Source organism: Rhea pennata, chromosome Z (assembly GCF_028389875.1).
Source record: "Rhea pennata isolate bPtePen1 chromosome Z, bPtePen1.pri, whole genome shotgun sequence".
Classification (NCBI taxonomy): Eukaryota; Metazoa; Chordata; class Aves; order Rheiformes; family Rheidae; genus Rhea; species Rhea pennata.
Genome location: NC_084702.1, coordinates 19,643,725 through 19,661,809, shown reverse-complemented (window position 1 = coordinate 19,661,809; position 18,085 = coordinate 19,643,725). Strand labels below are relative to the sequence as shown.

Genomic DNA, 18,085 nt, shown 5'->3' with positions numbered 1-18,085 from the left:
TGCATTCCTGTGATAGGGGTTCAAAATGAAGCCAGCTTCTTCATTTCAAAAAAATGAAAGACCAAATCCTTTGCTAGCTTCCAAAGCTTGCAAGAATATAGACAAAACTTTTGGACTACATAGTTTTGGTAGAAAGCTATTCTGTCAACATGACTGAAGTTCTCTTTAATTTGTACTTTCAAGAGTAATACAAGATCCTAGAAACATATTATGATACAGATCTCCAAAAATGTGTCCCATATTGGATATTTGGAAGTATGGAACACTATTACGATTCCTATTTACTCAGAAGGCTAAAACACACACCTCCTGCTGCAGAGCTAACATGGTGTACCACCATGCAGGAAGTCTCTGTGATTTAAGAGTTTACCTTTCAAGCAAAGCAAAAACTGGGTCTCTGTGGTGTTATCATGGGGAAACAAAAGTGCACAACCATCAGATGTGACCACCTTGGTAATTGTTCCTCTTTATCATACAGAGCTTCAAGGTTGAGACCTCAACTGTTAAGCTGAGTATTTTTGGGTTCCAAAGTGGCCCCAAAAGGTGATTCGGCAGAAGTATTTTAATTTCAAAATTGTATATTCAGTGGCAAATGTTACTTTCTGAGCAAACATCAAACCATTTTTACTTGCAACATAAAACTTTGTTTTATTTTATTCAAGGAAATTTGATTTTTAATAGTTCAAGGACCAGCAATCTGAGTTCCAGATTTATGTATTTAATTTTTTATTTTTGTGTGTGGAAAACTAGATGTGTGGTCTTACTAGAAAGCAGTATGTTTCATTTCTCACTCCACCTTGCCAGGAGTTCTTCTATTTCTGCAAGAACAGCCAGGGGTTTGTGCTCAGCAGCAGCTGCTTGTAACATCTGCAAGATAATCGCTGAGCTGAATCAGAATTCACCTGCCTTAACCTAAAGTGTGGGGATGAATTCCTGATCAAGGAGTACAGTATTCATTGCAATTCAATTCTTCCATGCTTGTTAAAAATCACTGTTATAGACACTAATAAGGTACAAATGCTTTCTGGGGGAGATGTAGGCAGAGTGGAGGTGGAATGGGAGAAAATAAGGAAAAGAAAAAGACGAAAGCAAAAAGAAAAAAAAAAGCAGCTCCAACTTTTAACTACGATATTTTAACTACATAATTATGCCTCACACTTTCAACCATGAGACATTGACATTTGTTAACACCATTGTAAAAAGATGCTGCATCATATGCTTCACATTCTAGATCTTCTCCAGCACCTGCTGATGATCAGGCCCTCTTTTATGTGTGAGTATTGGTGATTCACAACTCATTACGGCTCTGTGTTGCAACTTGTCTGTAAAATCATTTCATGCTTTTACGACATCCACAATGTCAGGGATATATCCAGATATAGGTACATATTCAGGGTGTGTGTTTGTGTGTGTGTGTGTATGTAGGTGTGTATGCTTCTACAAGTCTGTATGGCTTTAAATATGAGGATTGGAGCATGCTTCCTAAAACTGGAATGAAATCACCTCTATTCTAAGAAAATTACATTTTTTAATTTTGTCTATGTTAACCATCCCAGATGTGCTCAGAGCACGTGTGTGTGTGTGTGTATATGGTTCACTGCTAGAATTGGCATGAGTATGATGTACTGATATCTGGATTAATCTCAGTGTCATATTTTCTGTGGCACTCTACTTACATTTTATTTTTGTCACGTATAAAAAGGTTCAAATTAGATCTTAAGTGCTAATGACAGTAATTTGTCCTGAACATTTTACGTACTTCGTTATTTGGTTTGTTGATGTTTCAGGGGTTTCTGTGTGGCTGTTCAGTCTAGCATGTGACAAATGTTCCTTCCCTCTGTGCTGCATGCAGTGTTGTGTTCACAAGACGTTTTTGTGTGTTCACCACGTGGTGTTTCATTGTCACTGCTTTCACTGCTAGTGCGTATCTCTGTTGGCTGGGGGGTTTGTATCTCTCAAAAAAAGGAAACAACACTTTCTCTTTAAAGCTGAACAGCTATGAAAGAGCAGAAGTGGTCAACTTTGCATATACTTTCCCTTGAAGCTGTTAAATCTTAGCTTCTCTTGCAGATAAGAAATGCAGCACAGTAGTAAAGCAGTCATTTACTTGTTTCCTCTATTTTCTCTATTTTCCTCCCTATTTCCTGGCATTTCTTTTCTTACTCTTTCTTTCCTTCCTGTGGTGTTTTAAAGCAGATCCTGGGCCAGGTGCCCAGGTTGTTTTTTCCCCTGAAGCAGTAGTGAGTACACCCACACCCTCGCTGTTAGGGGGCTGGCACAGAGGTCTGTCTGGAGGCATGCCCTGAGCAGGGTAGGGACATGCCTGGTATCTTCAGTCTTTGCTGAGACCTCCAAGAAGAAAGCTGTGATAGCTATGAGCTATGAGAGACAAACTTCATAGCTGTGAGAGTTATATCCAAATATTAGAAAAGGAACAAATTCTTGGCAGATGTGAAAACCAAGGGCAAGGTAAATCCAAGGGCTTTAGTACAATCTGATTTTACTGTATCTCACAGAAAGGAGCCTAACAAATGGAGTAGGAGAGACAGCCACTCAGCACAGATTAATTTCTACTGAACACACTCCCTAAAACTCTAATTTTCAGCAGAGCTAGCTTTGTGGATTCATTTCATTTCAGTAATAATGTGCAGAAGAGAGAGGGAAGGTGATTCTGGCTGACTGTCATATCAGTAAGATAGCTAATAAAAGCAGCTAGGGAAACCTGTCTGATTAACTAAACTTGGGAAAATAGCAAGCAAGAAACAGACTGTGTAATTTAGTTTTCTTTTTTATGATATTTTTCAATATTCAAGTAAATATTCTGGGTTATATATGTGAAATACATGAAGCATTGTTGATATTTATTTGCAGATAAGAACAAACAGCTCAGCTAAAATAAATGGAACGTTCCTTTGCTTAAAACTAGGTAGTTACGTGTATAGATAAAACACTAAAATACGAATAAAGTAATTCTCAGAAGAGCTAAAATTTAATAGCTCCCGGTGGTACAATCCAAACTTGAATTTATCTATGGAAGTTAATTAGGTAATTCAACTGCTCAGTTTTAGATGGCCAGGTTTAAAATGGGCAGAGTGAACTACTTTACTTCTCAGTTTCTGTGCACTGTGCAATACAGATATCTACCTAACAGAGTTGTAGGGAGCTCCTACTCAGTAATATATAAGGCCCCTTTAAAGCATCTTTTGAACTGCATCTTTCAAATACCCTACTTAGCACAATGTCAGTTATTCACTGATACAGTTAATCTATGAGGTGTCCCAGTTGTTGGGGAGCATATACTCCCCCCCTACCCCTCCGCTTTAGCTGAGCCCTCATGCTAATGTTGCATGGATGAGGGTGAGGGGGAAGGACTGCTACTACCCTTGGACCTTGGGACCCAGCAAAATCATTTGCCTTGTGCTCCCTGAATGAAAGGACTGGGCAAGAGTTGAAATGTGCTGGACACCCTCCCATCAGCAGTCACTCCCTACTGTCTCATCTGGGCTGAATCTTGAGCCGTGGTGCATCTGTTTCCCATTTAAGAGCCTGCCATTCTCTTTTCTCTTCTATGAGCAATAGCTTCAAGCTACAGTTTAGCATAAAGGAGATGCTCCAGCCAGCAGAAACATTGCTTGCAATTCTGATGTCTTCATTGCAGTTGCCTTTCAGAGGAAAATGTATTATTTCCTACTTATTTTTATGGGATGAAAATTGATAAATTTGAAGGATAGGTGAATGTAACTGGATGAGTAATGCATTTTCTTTCATTGAAATGCAATTTGCACATTTAGTAGCATTTATAATGGCAAGAATCTTATGGGCTTACGGGTTGGAACATCTGTAGCAGCATTTGTCCCTGTGAGAGTTTTATGAGCTTAACATAGCACATTAAACATGTACAGAATTGGAGATGGCTGATGAGCAGTTATAGTCACTTTCAAAAACCCAAAGAACTTTTCAAAGATTATTTCTAAAATCATCATTTCCATTCTTTCCCCTCTTAGTCCTCTCCATTTCACTGTTTAGGCTTGAAAGAGTAGGTGTGTTGTGCTGTTGTGTGTTCTGGCTTGTCCTCAGGAAAGATAGATAAAAATCAGTGACCATATGTTGACTAATTCTTATTGTGTGTTACCTTCTGAGGATTTCAGAATGAAAACGCTGAATACATGGCTCTTGTGTTTGAAAAGAAGGCTAAGGCAGAAGAGGGAATAGATTTCAAGGAAGAGAGAAAAAGCAAGTGGTAATATATAGGGACTATACAGTCTTAATAGCTATCTGCTGCCCTTTTCAAGGTATGGTGGCTATGAAGGGAGATAGGGAACATGCTTGGGCGTGGATGAAGAAGACGAGAGAGCATTAGTTATATAAAAGTTTATTTACTCTGCTTTCTGTCACTTGCTGTATTCAGCAAAAAAACAATGGCAGAATGAATCATTGGCTGTTTCAGACAATGATGAACAGGAGAAGGGCTGCCGTAAGCAAGCAACCTCTAAGCTGAAGGATCCTCAGTGTTTTCCATATCTCTGTGAAGTGGGGAAGATACATTTTTTTGCCCTACCTGTTCTGTAGGGAAATAGGCTCGTATTTTTTTCAATTATATGCTGAATGGGAGGACATCCTGTTTGTTGAGCTTTTTTTTCCAACCTTCTTGACAGACTTGGAACTATTAGCTAAGCTGTTTGTCAAACAACTGAAGATTTTTGGCACGACAAATGTTGGTTAAACTACTTTTTTTAGTAGTAGACTGTCTCCTTTATCTAAAGGTCCTCAATTTGATCATGATGTCCTTCTGTAGCTAAAGGGAAGTTTTTTAAGAAAGATTTCTCATGTCTTATTCTTCCTTCTCTCTGTATCTCTGTGCCAAATCTTTTTCTGGTGTTCAGTTATGACTAGGTTATGCCAGGGCTTTAGGAGTCTGCATGTCATTTGGCCAGTGAAACATGACTGTCTGCTTATCCCAAGCTGACTGGAAGTGTACAATGAATTGGTAGGAAGGATCTGAGTACAGGCTGTGGATTGCTCCCTGCAGCTTTGGTGATGTGCTGTAAAATATCTGTATGTCCAAATCCATGGAGGGTTCTTCACCAAAATCTAAAACGTATCCAGAATTTGCCTTCTGACTTCCAGAAGCATTTTCAGCCAGCATGTGGAATGCACACCTCCCAGATCATTCAGTGTTTTTCTGTGCACGAAGTATCTCTGTTTTGAATGTGCCTTTCAGCAGGGCTATCTCAACAGTGCTTCGTTACTGTCCAGGCATCATTTACTTGAAGTGGAGTGGTGAACCCTAAATAAATTGCATGCTGTTCAGCTACTAATTAGATCATAGATGCTTCTTTGTGTCAAAGTCACACAGGTTGTATATAGTTTCATATTCCCAAGATACCAGCATGGTGGCTTTCGAGTCACTTGCGTATGAAGTAGTCATTAGTGGCGTTCATATACTCATTCCTCACATACCAAAGGCAGGACCAGCACTTCTGATGTTACTTTAATCGTGTTCTGTTTTTTACAGTATTACCTATGTGGCAGCAGAAAATTTAGAAGAGTACCGAGCCAGCTTAGGACAACAGACAGAGGGAGCTGTGCCACTTGATCTTTTTTCTTCACATGCTGTCAAGTGAGTCAAAAGACTTATCTCCTGATGAGTCTCTTTGGTTTAACTTTTTCCATATACTGGTAAACTTTGCATTGTTCTTCTCAAGGAAATAAGCTTTGATTTAGAAGATTTGAAAGATGAATGATCTTCTTCAGACCAGCAGACATCACAATGAACAGTTGTTGAGAATTCAATTTTTGCTTTGGGTAGCAAACTCCATAGACGCTTGATATATGTATTAAGGAGATTATATGCTGTTTCTTCCTAAATTTCTCCTAAATTCTGTGTTGATAGACTTTTATTTCTTTTACTTGCACAGATAAATTTTCTGTCAAATATGCAGACTGTGTGCAGGTATTCTTCTTTAATTTCTCCTAGACTTTTTTAAGACTGGTTATCTGAAAACAATAGGAAAAAATACTGATATGATATCCTAATATGAAATCTGATGAACAATAGAAATATATGTTTCCGTCAAATATGATGTTATACCATAGAAGTTATTGTAAGGGTGAAGCTATCTGATTTATATGTGACCATGCATACTCAGTCCTTGCAACGTGAGAGTTTAGTAGTGGTTGTTTCTCCAGACTGTATCTGAAAAGTGTGAGTTGTGCTGTCCTTTTCCTTTGGTTTCAGGAATTCATTACAGCTATAACCCAAGATACTCAAAATGACTAATAATTCTTTTCGTCCGGTTTTGTGATCTGCTCTGTGGGCACTTTGAAGACACTTGATTTTTAGAGTATGCACACGATAGTTTCTAATAAGCATTCTTTCTAATTACCTGAAATAAATCTCCCAAAGCACTAACTGTTTTTGAGCACTGCTGTTGTTTTTCCTTTCATTTTGGAAACAATAAGCAAAATGCAGTCTCCTTTGTTCTTTAGGTGTCACTTGATTAAAAAAAATAATTACAGAGGCAAGGGGAAGGGAAATTCCTAAATGCAATGTGTGTTTGAGCAGTCTGCTTATAAGGAAATCTACTGCATGACTGCTGTCTCTAGATGGTTTGCAGTTGTACTATAAATATTTTCTAGGTTTTCTTGTAACATAAGGGAACACTGAGGGGTAAATATGGGTCTAATGCATTTTAAATACTTAAAATTACTTTCAAATGGATTTCAACTTTTTTGTTTAAAAAACTTCTTTTAGTAGTATGTATTTTTGTGTCTTGTGGAAACCTACAGAGTTCTTTTATTCATATCATAACTGCAATTTACAAGTAATGCACAAATTCTAACACTGGCAGTATGGTCCAATACATGAAATTTTGCTGTGAAATCTACTGATTTTATTGGCATTTTAAAAATGGATTGCATATTCCTGTTTATTAGCAGAGAAATTCCAGAACTTCCAGAACGTGAAGAGGGGGAGGGAGAAGAAAGTGAACTTCAAAATGCAGCTTTCAGTAACTGGAACCAGCCCAGAAAGTAAGTGCAGATCTAGTTCTACAGTGAGTGTGTAAAATCTCATCTCCAGAAGTTCAAAAATTTGTGAAACTATTTCAAGAAGAATAAGAAAACAACAGAAATAGTGCACTTATGTATCATGCATTGCAAGAGTAATTCAGTGTTGATTTTTATTGTCATTGGGCTAAATCTCTGCAATCTAACAAGTTGTTGATTGCCTTGTAGACTGTATCTATGAGATCACATAGGAAGAGATGAGGAGAAGGATTCAAAGATTTAATTAGAAGCCAAAATAAAATGAGGGACAGTAGACACAATTATAGATTGAATAAATAACTCCCACTGAAAGACGAAAAACTTTGCAGGAATAATTATGGAATCACAGAATCACTGAGGTTAGAGACCATCTGGTCCAACCTCTCTGCTCAAGCAGGGGAGCTATTCATGAATGAGTTATTCATGAAGAGATATTCATGCACAGCTTTTTTAAAAAAGTGTACAGATAGGTGGAAGGCAGAGTAGAGAGGGCATTATTATAACACAGTAGATTTTCACTTATTCTTGTATTCATTTTTATCATGACAGGGTTGAACTTTGGAGAGAGCCTGGCAAGTCACTGGGGATCAGCATCGTTGGTGGGCGAGGGATGGGGAGCCGCCTGAGTAATGGGGAAGTGATGAGGGGGATCTTTATCAAACACATCCTGGAAGACAGCCCAGCAGGCAAAAATGGCACACTGAAAACCGGAGATCGAATTGTGGAGGTACCAGCTTCCTTTTGCTCGCAATACCCCTTGCATCTCCGTAGTCACTGAGATGGATGCTCGGTCCTGAGGTGATGACTGTGTAGCTGCTCCAGCAGTCAGCACTTGAGCTGACTCAAGTTTATTTATTATTTTTTTATAAACACTGTAGTACCATCTGCTGATACTTGCATGCCGATAGCTTTAAGTTGTATATATGTTCTGCAGTATAGGTGGCTGTCCGTGTTTACATGGAGTCTACTCAGCCTGTGGCTCTGCCTATCTCTTTTTGAAGCCAGAGTGTCCAGGAAGGAGCTTATTCTGGTAAAGCTAAGGAGTTCTACCAGTGCATACTGGATAGGAGCAACAGTGGAATGAGATTGGGAAGTCTTGCAAAGGAATGCCAAGCTTATCTCACTGTAAAATCTTTCACTAATCCCAATTCTTGCTCACCTTGTGCAGGAATTAAAGATTTAATCTTTCTTTTTCCTGCTGACATGAGGGTAACTGAATTTGATAGGGGGATGTTGCAGGGAAGCTGAGAGTATGTATCCATGACAGAGAACAGATAAACCAATGGTTTTGCAGAGAGCAATTTGTACAGATTTCTCATCTCCTTTTTAGCCAGTTCTTTGCTTTTAAAGTTATTTCAACTTCCTTGTTCAAGGAAATTGGTGAATTAGCATGCTGAAAGGAATTTATCTTTCCCAAGATGTTTTGCAGTAAGTCAAACATTACCCCATCTCCATCATCAGGCTGCTAGGAGCTGCTCTTCTCTTCTCCCTCGTGGATGTTGTTAGCTGGCTCCACCAGTGCAAATGTATTGAGCCAGGTGGTGGAGATGTAACTCTTCCTCTGAAAGAAAGTGAGCCTACTTTACACTGTGTCATTCAAACAGGTGGTGTACAACTATTCTTGATACAAGATCTAAATATAAGACCTTGAAATAATGCAGAAATATAAGCAGCACTTTCTAGGACAGGATGGAAGAGCTTCCAGCAGATTCAGAGATGGAATTTTGCTCAATGGCCACAAAGTTAAAAAATACTCATTATAACTGAATATCTGGATTTTTATGAATGCAGCATTTGTCTCTGTTAATGGTGCTTGCAGAAGTGGAAGTGAGTGAGCAAAAATAATAATTAATACTGAATGAGTGTTTCTGAATGGATAGTTTCCGTTTCTCAAGTTGAGATGGTAGCTATGCTTTCCTTTCTGCTAATGTACATAGTATTTCAGACAGGGGAAGTCAGAAAACTGTAACATTACTCTTCATTTCCTAGATTGAGAATATTCTCTTTCAGATAATTTCTCTCCTTATTTTACATTGGATGGTTAAGCCTGAGATAGAGTTATACAGAGGCAGAGGTAACCCTCATTGTATAACTTCTTGTGCAAGAATTGCCACTAACAAATAACCTATGTTAGCTTCTGTCTTTTATTGTTGTCACTGTGAGAATGCTTTTCTGATGCTAACCTCAACATAACACGATTCTTACCTGGATAGCAAGAAAAAGTATTTTACACACAAATACATAGGAAGGCACCAAGACAATCAACAAGAACAAAAAATTTGTTCTTAGCCATCCTTTGTAAATGCTTTCTTTAAGAAGAGAGAGAGCTTTTCAGCTTTAAAAAAATAAATTCTGGGGAAAATGTCAAACAGCTGTTTATTAAAAAAAAAGCAAGGAAAAAAATGCTATATGCTGACATAATACCCTAAGTGAAAGATCCTCCAGCACTTACAAGTTTCACTTTGTTAAATGTTGGGATGTACTGGAGAGGTAATTTACTCTGAGAAGGGATTTACTTGCAGCAGTGTTTGGCAAATGCTATCACTGTTCTCGTATAGTTGTTTCTCTTGTATCACATTGCCTGTGGGAAAACCTATGGAGCTTGAACCAAGAAGGTTGAATAACCTGTTTTGAAAACCTTTGAGAATATTTAAAACCTGAAATTTGATTTTGGGCAAGGAACCATCCCAGTTACAGTTGGAGTAGAAGGGGACTATTGGAAGTCCCTTCAGCGCTCTTGTAAATCTCAATCCTGTATGTGCAGACTTGGCTCCACTTCAGGCCAGATCAGGTCAGAAACCTCTCCACTGAATACAGTGGTTTGAGCTTAGGTTTCCATAAAAGTTCACAGATAAAAACCCAAACCTGATTTGTAATACTGTTAGCTTCTCGTGATGATAAGATGAGGACTTCCAATTACAGGTGGATGGAATTGACCTCAGAGATGCCAGCCACGAACAAGCTGTGGAAGCCATACGGAAGGCAGGCAATCCTGTAGTCTTTATGGTACAAAGCATTATAAGCAGACCAAGGGTAAGCATGAAAAATATGGAAAGAGACATAATATGTAGTAATAGATTAAATAATTGTTCAAGGTGGTGGTGTTTGGGAATGGGATATTTAATCCTGAAACTTCCATCTCAGCTATTCTAGGAACAAAGATTTGATTTAAGTATTATTTCCATTTAGAATGAAATCGATTTGGAATTGGAATTACCCTCCAGCACGCCATCCTCAAACTATTTTGAAAAGCCTCAAGAATGATAATTTGTTGGGGGGCGGAGCAGGAGTCTAACTAAAATCAACTCTTAGCAATTGACAGCATGTCTGAGGAGCGCATGCAGAAATACAACACCTGTTAAAATATTCATTGGACATTAATGAAAGGACTTAGAAGTACACGGAAGTTTTCCGTCACTAAGCTGCATGGACATTACAGACACAAGCTAATGGGCTTTAATAGAGTAGCTTGCATCACTTGAAACTAAACTTCCTCATTGTAGAGTCTGTGTAATCTGCATGTTTATTTACTAGTTGTCTCATAACTCTTGTTCCCCAGCCAGAGTCTCTTTATAGCCCTTCTTCAGCTTCTGCTCAGTGTGGGCAGAAACCTACTAACCCCTTTTACCATCAGTCATCTCAGGTAAAGTTGCATGAAAAAAATTTGTTGAATGTTAGTTTTGATACTTGAGATGCTGAAATGGCTTTTGTATTTGCTGTGATATGAGCAAAATTACCATTACCGAATAATCAGACCATCGTATGGGATGTGAAAGCTGCCATTACTTTATCACAACTTACTTTTCTTACTTAGAGAATTCTCCTTTGCTATTTTTAATTGCATTTCGTTCTCTCTTTCTTCCACTTATTAAGCTTGTTAGTTGTTTCTTGGTTGTTTATTAACAAACTTCTGTTTCCCTGTAAGCAGAAACATTGCAAATGCTCTTACTGTATACATGCTTTGTGTTGTGATCTTTGTAAACAGCATTATTTTTATTGTCTTCATTTTCTGAAACCTGCATCTGTACTTTATATTAAGATCTTTAAGGGAATTTCCTGTCTTCATTCATGTGCAGTCACCCAGACAGCTAGCTGCCTGCAGACAGTAGCTGTAAATATGGTACTGCTATGTATTTAGTAAGGCAGTCATTTTCAAGTGACATGCTGCTAATGAATCAGATTCTCTTTCTTTCTATTCTTTTTTTTTCCTCCTCCATTCAGGCTGCTGTAGGTAAAATGGGCCTAAGCGTACAGCAGATGGCCGAGATAATGCAAATGAGCTGTGTTGCTGTGAGAAACTAGTTCAATAATTTTGATTGCAAGCAGTTATTCATCAAATCTGTGTTGATACTGCTCTGTTTATTTCTAAGTAAGAATTAATCTGTCACTGGAGTTATGGTCTCAGACGATCTGTAGGGCTACAGTATTATGCTTTGCAAAATGCTTGCTTCTGGTACCTAAGCAACCTGAACACATTTGTGAAAAATGCACACAACAGTAAAAAAAAAAAAGAAAAAAAAAAAAAGTTTTGCAAAAATCAGTAAAAACCGCTTTATTTTAGTACTTGTTTTGATTCTCCTAAATTGTGCAAGAAAAGTTGCTTCATGCATATTGTATACAATATACCTGTGTCAGCAGACTGAAGTGCTCCATAGTTCATAAAGTTAAGCAGTCCCAATTAATACAATACAGTTGCATGGGTAGAAATTTAAATTAGCAGTTGTCTCATGTGCTATGCCATCGTGTCCAAACATGAAGATTTTGAACTACTGTGGTTATCTGTTTTCTGTTTCACTAGGACTTCACTGTTTTTATGCAAAATATTTGTGATGCTTTTTTTCTTTGCATAACATTCCATCAAGTTACAGTTTAAAATTTTATGCAGATGGCAAATGTGATAGTTAAAGCGTAATAGATCATTTTACTCATAAATCACTTCTCCAAGACTGTCTTTATGCAAGACGAAGTGAAATTTGAATTGTGTACATAAGTAGAAAATCCTGTTGTGTAGAGAAAACTTTGCCTGTTGTCTTTGAGTGACTGGTCAGTGATGAAATCTTGTTCATGCACAGCTTTACAGCTTTACTTCCTCGGTACTAAAGATGTGGTGGAACCAAGATGTTGTTTTATGAAATGATATTAGTTTTTGTTTTGCAAAATGAAACTTGAGAATAAATATTTAGAATACATCTGTTTTCAGGAATATTTTAAAAAAAGGAAAAAAAAAAGCCTCAAGAAAATTTTAAATGGCATATATATATGGATTATGTTCCTAAATTTATTAGTTGGTGTAGCAAGCCTTTTACATTATTTTCTACTTATTCTACTTATTTTCCAGCAGCATTAAGGAACATTACAGCAAAGACACATTCAGGCAATAACCAGAAAACACATTCTTTTCAGAAATTATTTTAAGTATTCATTTGACAGTCTTTCCAACTTACTTATATCAGGGTTATTCACTCTTTCTTTCAGGTAAATAAGTTTGTTCAAAGGAAATCTGATCTTGAAAGAGTGCTTTGCAAGAACTGCACTGGGAATATGAAAATTCAAATTGCATCCTTGATTTTTTCTAAATACTAGAACACTTTTTATGTTAAAGTAACATGATAATATTAAGCAAGCACTTTGTACTTTTAAGGACTAGAGAGTTTTATTTTACTAAGCTATAAACTGTACACACATGCTCACGCATACAAAGTGATCTATCAGAGGTATCATGAAGGTAATTTATAAAGTTATCCAACACTACTAAACCTTCTATTTTGAAACATACACTGCTGGTATGTCACCACATAAGCTAATTCAAACAATGAGAATTAATCTGAAATTTAAAAAATAAACTAAAATTTGTGCTGGGTTATCACTAAGAATTACATTTATTCTGGTCCAAGAATCCGCAATTTTGTAGTTATTAATATCAATGTATAAGAGAGTTCCTTGTGCTGAGATTCTTGGACAAAATTTTGCAGATATCATAAGAAGTAAATTTTCTGTTATTCAGACTTTATGGTTGGTGGGCTAGGGCAGGTATGAGGGTCAGTGCTTTTGTCCGCTCTCCCTTTAGCACGGCTAGTATAGCCACAGAGCAAATGCAGTTTTACCTGTGTTCATGCATCTGTAGCAAAGTGCATGAAGTGGATCTTTTCTTTCATTTAGCACAGACAACAAAATAAGTATGGTTTGTTTCATGAATCCCAAAGGTTTAATCTAAAATTTTTGCTTAGTTTCTATTGTGTTTTCCTTTTAGAACCCCTCCCTGGCTTTCCTGCAGAACAATCTTTTCTGTAGGCCAGCCGTCTTCAGCAGCACTAACCCGTTTGTTGATGCTTCTCAGTTCAACACTAACAAGGTTTGATGATGACAGACTGTTTGCCGAACATTATATATGTGCTTCTTCATCATTTGTGTCTCTCTGTGCTTGTTTTTTTAAACCGAATTTGGATAGAATACTCTGCTGATGAGGATGGAAAGTCTGTGTAGTGAGTTTAAAAGATACAGATCAGGCACCAGCATGGAAAAGTTTTGAAGAAGTTAAAAAAAATATATCAGCTCCATTAATCATGACTACTCAGTCTGAGCTGTTCAGAACTACTGAAGGAGTAGTTTCCACCTGAGCATAAATGATCCCTCATCAGTGTGAGATATTTTGCTGTTGTATACTTTATTTTTCGTTTTTGTGGTTAGGACTTTCCAGCTATGATTTCTCTTACTTTGCATGAAAAAAAAATTTTTTTTTGAAAGCTTTCATTTGATAATGGTGAAAATATTTCCCCCCTGCTTATTGGAAGTTCTTTTGATGCCCCTTGAACAGGATGCTGACATCTTTGGAAATCTGAAAAATGTTAGATTCTGTTCTTTTGTGGTTAGTGCTTACTGCATGTTATTTGTATCGGGAAACTGGTCTCTAACACAATATGAATAAAGGCTGAGTTCTTATGTGCATGCATTTCTGATTTAATACAGTAGTTCCTAGTTGCTTCTACATCTTCAGAGTTATTGTACCCTCTCATTTTTTCAGTGTTGCAGTATGTCAGATGTCTCAAATACATAAAGAACGTTTATGACGTGTGCTGCATAGCTGTATGTGTATTTTTGAAATCTGTATAGATATTTTTTACAGTTGTGAGGAGAGGAAGTATCATAAAAGTAACATAAAGTATAACATGAATGATGGCTTATTTTCTGTATTTTCAGAAGTATTTTGGGAAAAAGTTTCACATATTTATAGAGAAAACCTTACGTTTTTGGCAGTTTCTCTACAGCTATATTTTTAAAAAAATCAGATAAGACTGGCCTTTTGCCTTCTCTCCTACTTCTTCTGCAGAAGTGGACTAAGATTTAGATATGCAGAGTAGGATACTTTGCTGAATCACCATTCTTAACTCCTTAAATAAATGCAGTTGAAAATTGTCTGCAGATAGTTGAGTTAAATCTATAATTTAAGCCAAGCTGTTTGTTAATACCACTCTGTGTTGCCGAAGATACTGTGATGTATGGATTGCTGTTTTCTGTTGTTGTAGGAGGTATCGAATCCAGTTAGGGTTACCTTCCGTTGTTCCCCAACTAACCCTTTTGCTCCCACACTGTTCAAGGTTTGTCTTGATGCCAGTGAGTGGGTCATACCCTGTGTGTGCTGTGCATTTGTGTATGGCGTGTGATAACTTCCAAAGTGCTGCTCCTTCTTCCACGTGTACCTCCTATGCTGAAAGTAGAAGTGCTCCAGATTTGCTGACATTTTTAATATCCGCTTGGCTGTGACCAGAGCGACCCTGGCAGCCAAAGAGTTCATATACTGTCTGATGTCTTGCCTTTCAAATGGCATAATATGAAATATTATGTCATGGCACGTTGGAAATATTTGATAAGTTAAAACGGTATAGTGTTTTCCTTGAACATGGCCCGATTCAGGGAGCAAAAGTCTTATGTGTGTGTAAACAGAGGGAGCCACTGTCCGCTGCCAGAAGTGCAGCGTGGCAGACTGGGTGCTGAACGCAGGTACAGCCTTTTTACCCTTCTCACAAAAGAGCCTTGTTTTTATTTCCATTTCAGCATTTCCTTAAACGTAAAACATTCAAATTTATGTGTGTTTGTGCGGAGGTGTGGAAGGAAGCATGTTTTCCATCAATGAAATTTTGATGGCTGCAGCTGATAAGGGATTATTTGTCAGGTGTAGCTATATATCCACACCTTACAGATATTCCAGAGTTCCAGAGTAGTGTATCGATTTTGAATTTAAAACACATACACTACAGTAAGGTCTGTTCACACATTGTATTTTCTCATTTCTTTCTGTACATTAATTAGTTCTGAGTTAAACCTCTAGGAAGCAGTCTGGTAAATTAGTGCATTTATAGAACTAACTCACCCTTTCTCACCTTCTTGAGGTAATATTCTGCCATTTCTCTGTGTTGGATACATGAATTTTTGATAATGAAAAGATGTCTTGAACTTTGGTTTCCACCCTACTCTGATTCTAATGGGTAAAAATGTCTTTGCTATAATTCTGCTGCTTCAGTTGAGGTTTATATAAAAAACTATGCTGTAACTATTAGCATATTTTAGGATATTATTTGCATAAGCTGTAAAATAATTCCAAATGCAAATTCAGTCATGTAAGATATCTTAACTGAGTGCTATGACTTGTTTATATGACCCACAGATTTGAAGCACAGACCAACAATACAAAAATTTGTTTTTGATACAACAATACAAAAATTCATATGGCATTTACATGACATTTTTAATGTAAACCATTGCCTTGGGTGCCATTTTAACATTTCCCTCGGATTTTGCAATTATTGACTTCTTAGTTAATTTCCTAGAGGAAATTTTTGAATAAGGGGAAAATCTTTTCCAACCAGAAGCAGAAAAAGGGAACTGAAATAGGACATTTGCATTTTCTTTATATCTTTGGAGTACACAGAGAATGAAGGTAGCTTATTTCCCCTGAGAGATGAGAACTTTCTTAAATCGCAATATGACTAAATTGGAGAATTTCTTGTTCTCTCAAAACCTTCACATGAAAGCTGCACTGACATACAGCCCAACTTTGATGTCATCCAGAGCGCATGTTTGTTATCCATTTCACTGTTGTTTAGACCAAAGAAAGTGTCTCAGTTTTTGGCTCCCAGAGCTGCCATCTGAGGTGTTGTGTTCAAAGTTTTGCTAACTGAGGTACTGAAAAATGAAACGATAAAACTGCTAGGAAGCAGGACAATACCTGAAAATCCTAGTCCTTGAAAAATGCTTTTGGTTTTCATCTAAGGTTGATGTTGTTTACATCAACAATTGTTATTGCAAGTGAAATTCTCTTGGGCTTGGATTAGCTTCTGAATGATGATATTCAGGCATGAGTTTCTCGCCCCTATGTTTATTCTTGTTTATGGTACAGAGCAAACCAAAAAAGTACAAATTAGTGACACTTGGCCAAATCCTTGATCCGGATCCATGTTCCCATATTCCCCAGGGAAACTGACCTGACTGGAGTCTTGATAGAGGTTGGATTTAAGTATTCAACCATTATATTACAGTATTCGTATGTGCTTATACTTTGGGCTTTTTGTAAACATGAAGAAAATTGCACATATCAAGACCAAAAGTATTTTTGTCATTTTATTTATTTGATCTCCCCCATGCAGCTTATAGGAAACCAGTAAATAAGACTGAAGAAGTCCAATTATTGTGATTTTTTTTTCAGTTATATGTTTTATTTTGTATTTAAATTTTCTTTCGGTTAATACTCCAATTATTCTCCTTGACTGGAGGAGTTTTTAAAATTACTTAGTTTTTTTTCCTTTCTCTTTCTTCCTACATGCTTCCAAAGTGTATCACAGGAAGAAATTACATTTACTGGCTTTTAAAAGTAAAGTAAAATTCTTCAGTAAATACAATACTAAAAAAAATTCTTGAGCCTTCATATGAGACTTTTTCAGAGATGTAAAGTGGCCACATAAAACTTTACTGAATTGGGCTTTGATTGTCAATTCTGTTTGCTTCAAAGTACATTTTGGAGTGAAGTTGGTTTTTTTGCCTTGCCTAGTGTTTGTTTCCGTCTTTGATCTCTTGCAGCCTTTCTGTGCTGTGTTTTTCACTTAGAAGTCCTGCTACTTGGTATTTGAATTTCAAAGCTGTAGTCATTGCCATTTTGACATTTTTGTATACTAGTTTGCCCTACACAGCGTCTCCCTGTGCTTAGTCATTGCATTTTTCTTACTCTCCACAGGCATCCAGTCAATCAGATTCAGAGCCAGAAAAAACTTCATTTTGTAACTTGCCTCTGCCCCCTCCTTCAGCATTTTCAGGAATGAGCTGTGATGTTGCACAGTCATCTTCCAGCAAAGTCCCAGAGGATGTGGAGAAAGAGGATGAGTTTGGTTACAGCTGGAGTAAGTCTATCCTTTGTTACAATTTTTGAACTATTCAGCGTTGAAATAGCTATATAGCAGAAGATATGGGGGGTCTACTTTGAACTACTTTGTTTTTGTATGCTTTGTGGTTTGGGTGTTAAGTGTTGCTGTCAGCATTTAGTTGTGCGTGGTCAGATGCACACAGTGAAATGTTAGATTAATTTGCTCTTGTAGAGGGCACTGTAATCTCTGTGTTCCTCAGTGGACCAGACTCACTGTTCACATGTTGGACTACTTGAAGAATTTCACTAGGCTTTAGATAACTGATTGCAGTAATGTAAGATTGTTCCTGTTACTTGAAAGTGCCATTACAATGGAAATTACTGCTTTTCAATGTAAGTTCTTTCTTTCTTTCTTTCTTCTTCTTCTTCTTCTTCTTCTTCTTCTTCTTTTTTTTTTTTTTTTTTTTTTTTTTTTTTTTTTTTTAAGAGAAGTTTCAGTTCCTCCAAGGATAGAAGGAAAACAAGTGACTAGGAATACTATTATAAATCACCTAAGGCTTAGCTGAAAAGAAAGTGTGCTGCTGTACACTTAAAATTTCTCATCCCCAGTTTGGGATTCTACTCTTAAGTAGTGCATGTTGGAGACTGACCTTGGCTCTTCAGGTGACTGGTGAAACTTTATAATGT

The 18,085-nt window shown here is 37.2% G+C and overlaps 1 protein-coding gene across 14 annotated transcripts in view; it reads left to right on the top strand.

The window, feature by feature from the left end:
- Positions 1 to 18,085, top strand: part of MPDZ (multiple PDZ domain crumbs cell polarity complex component) — a 96,321-nt gene that overhangs the window by 57,189 nt on the left and 21,047 nt on the right. For 7 of the 14 annotated variants that reach the window (XM_062600407.1, XM_062600405.1, XM_062600408.1 and 4 more), the window contains 6 exons: positions 1,232 to 1,273; positions 5,516 to 5,620; positions 6,937 to 7,032; positions 7,597 to 7,774; positions 9,970 to 10,080; positions 17,273 to 17,435. In XM_062600407.1, coding sequence (XP_062456391.1) covers positions 1,232 to 1,273; positions 5,516 to 5,620; positions 6,937 to 7,032; positions 7,597 to 7,774; positions 9,970 to 10,080; positions 17,273 to 17,435 — 695 coding nt within the window. The remainder of the gene's footprint in view (positions 1 to 1,231; positions 1,274 to 5,515; positions 5,621 to 6,936; positions 7,033 to 7,596; positions 7,775 to 9,969; positions 10,081 to 17,272; positions 17,436 to 18,085) is intronic. The other 7 variants (XM_062600409.1, XM_062600402.1, XM_062600411.1 and 4 more) reach the window with 5 other exon arrangements.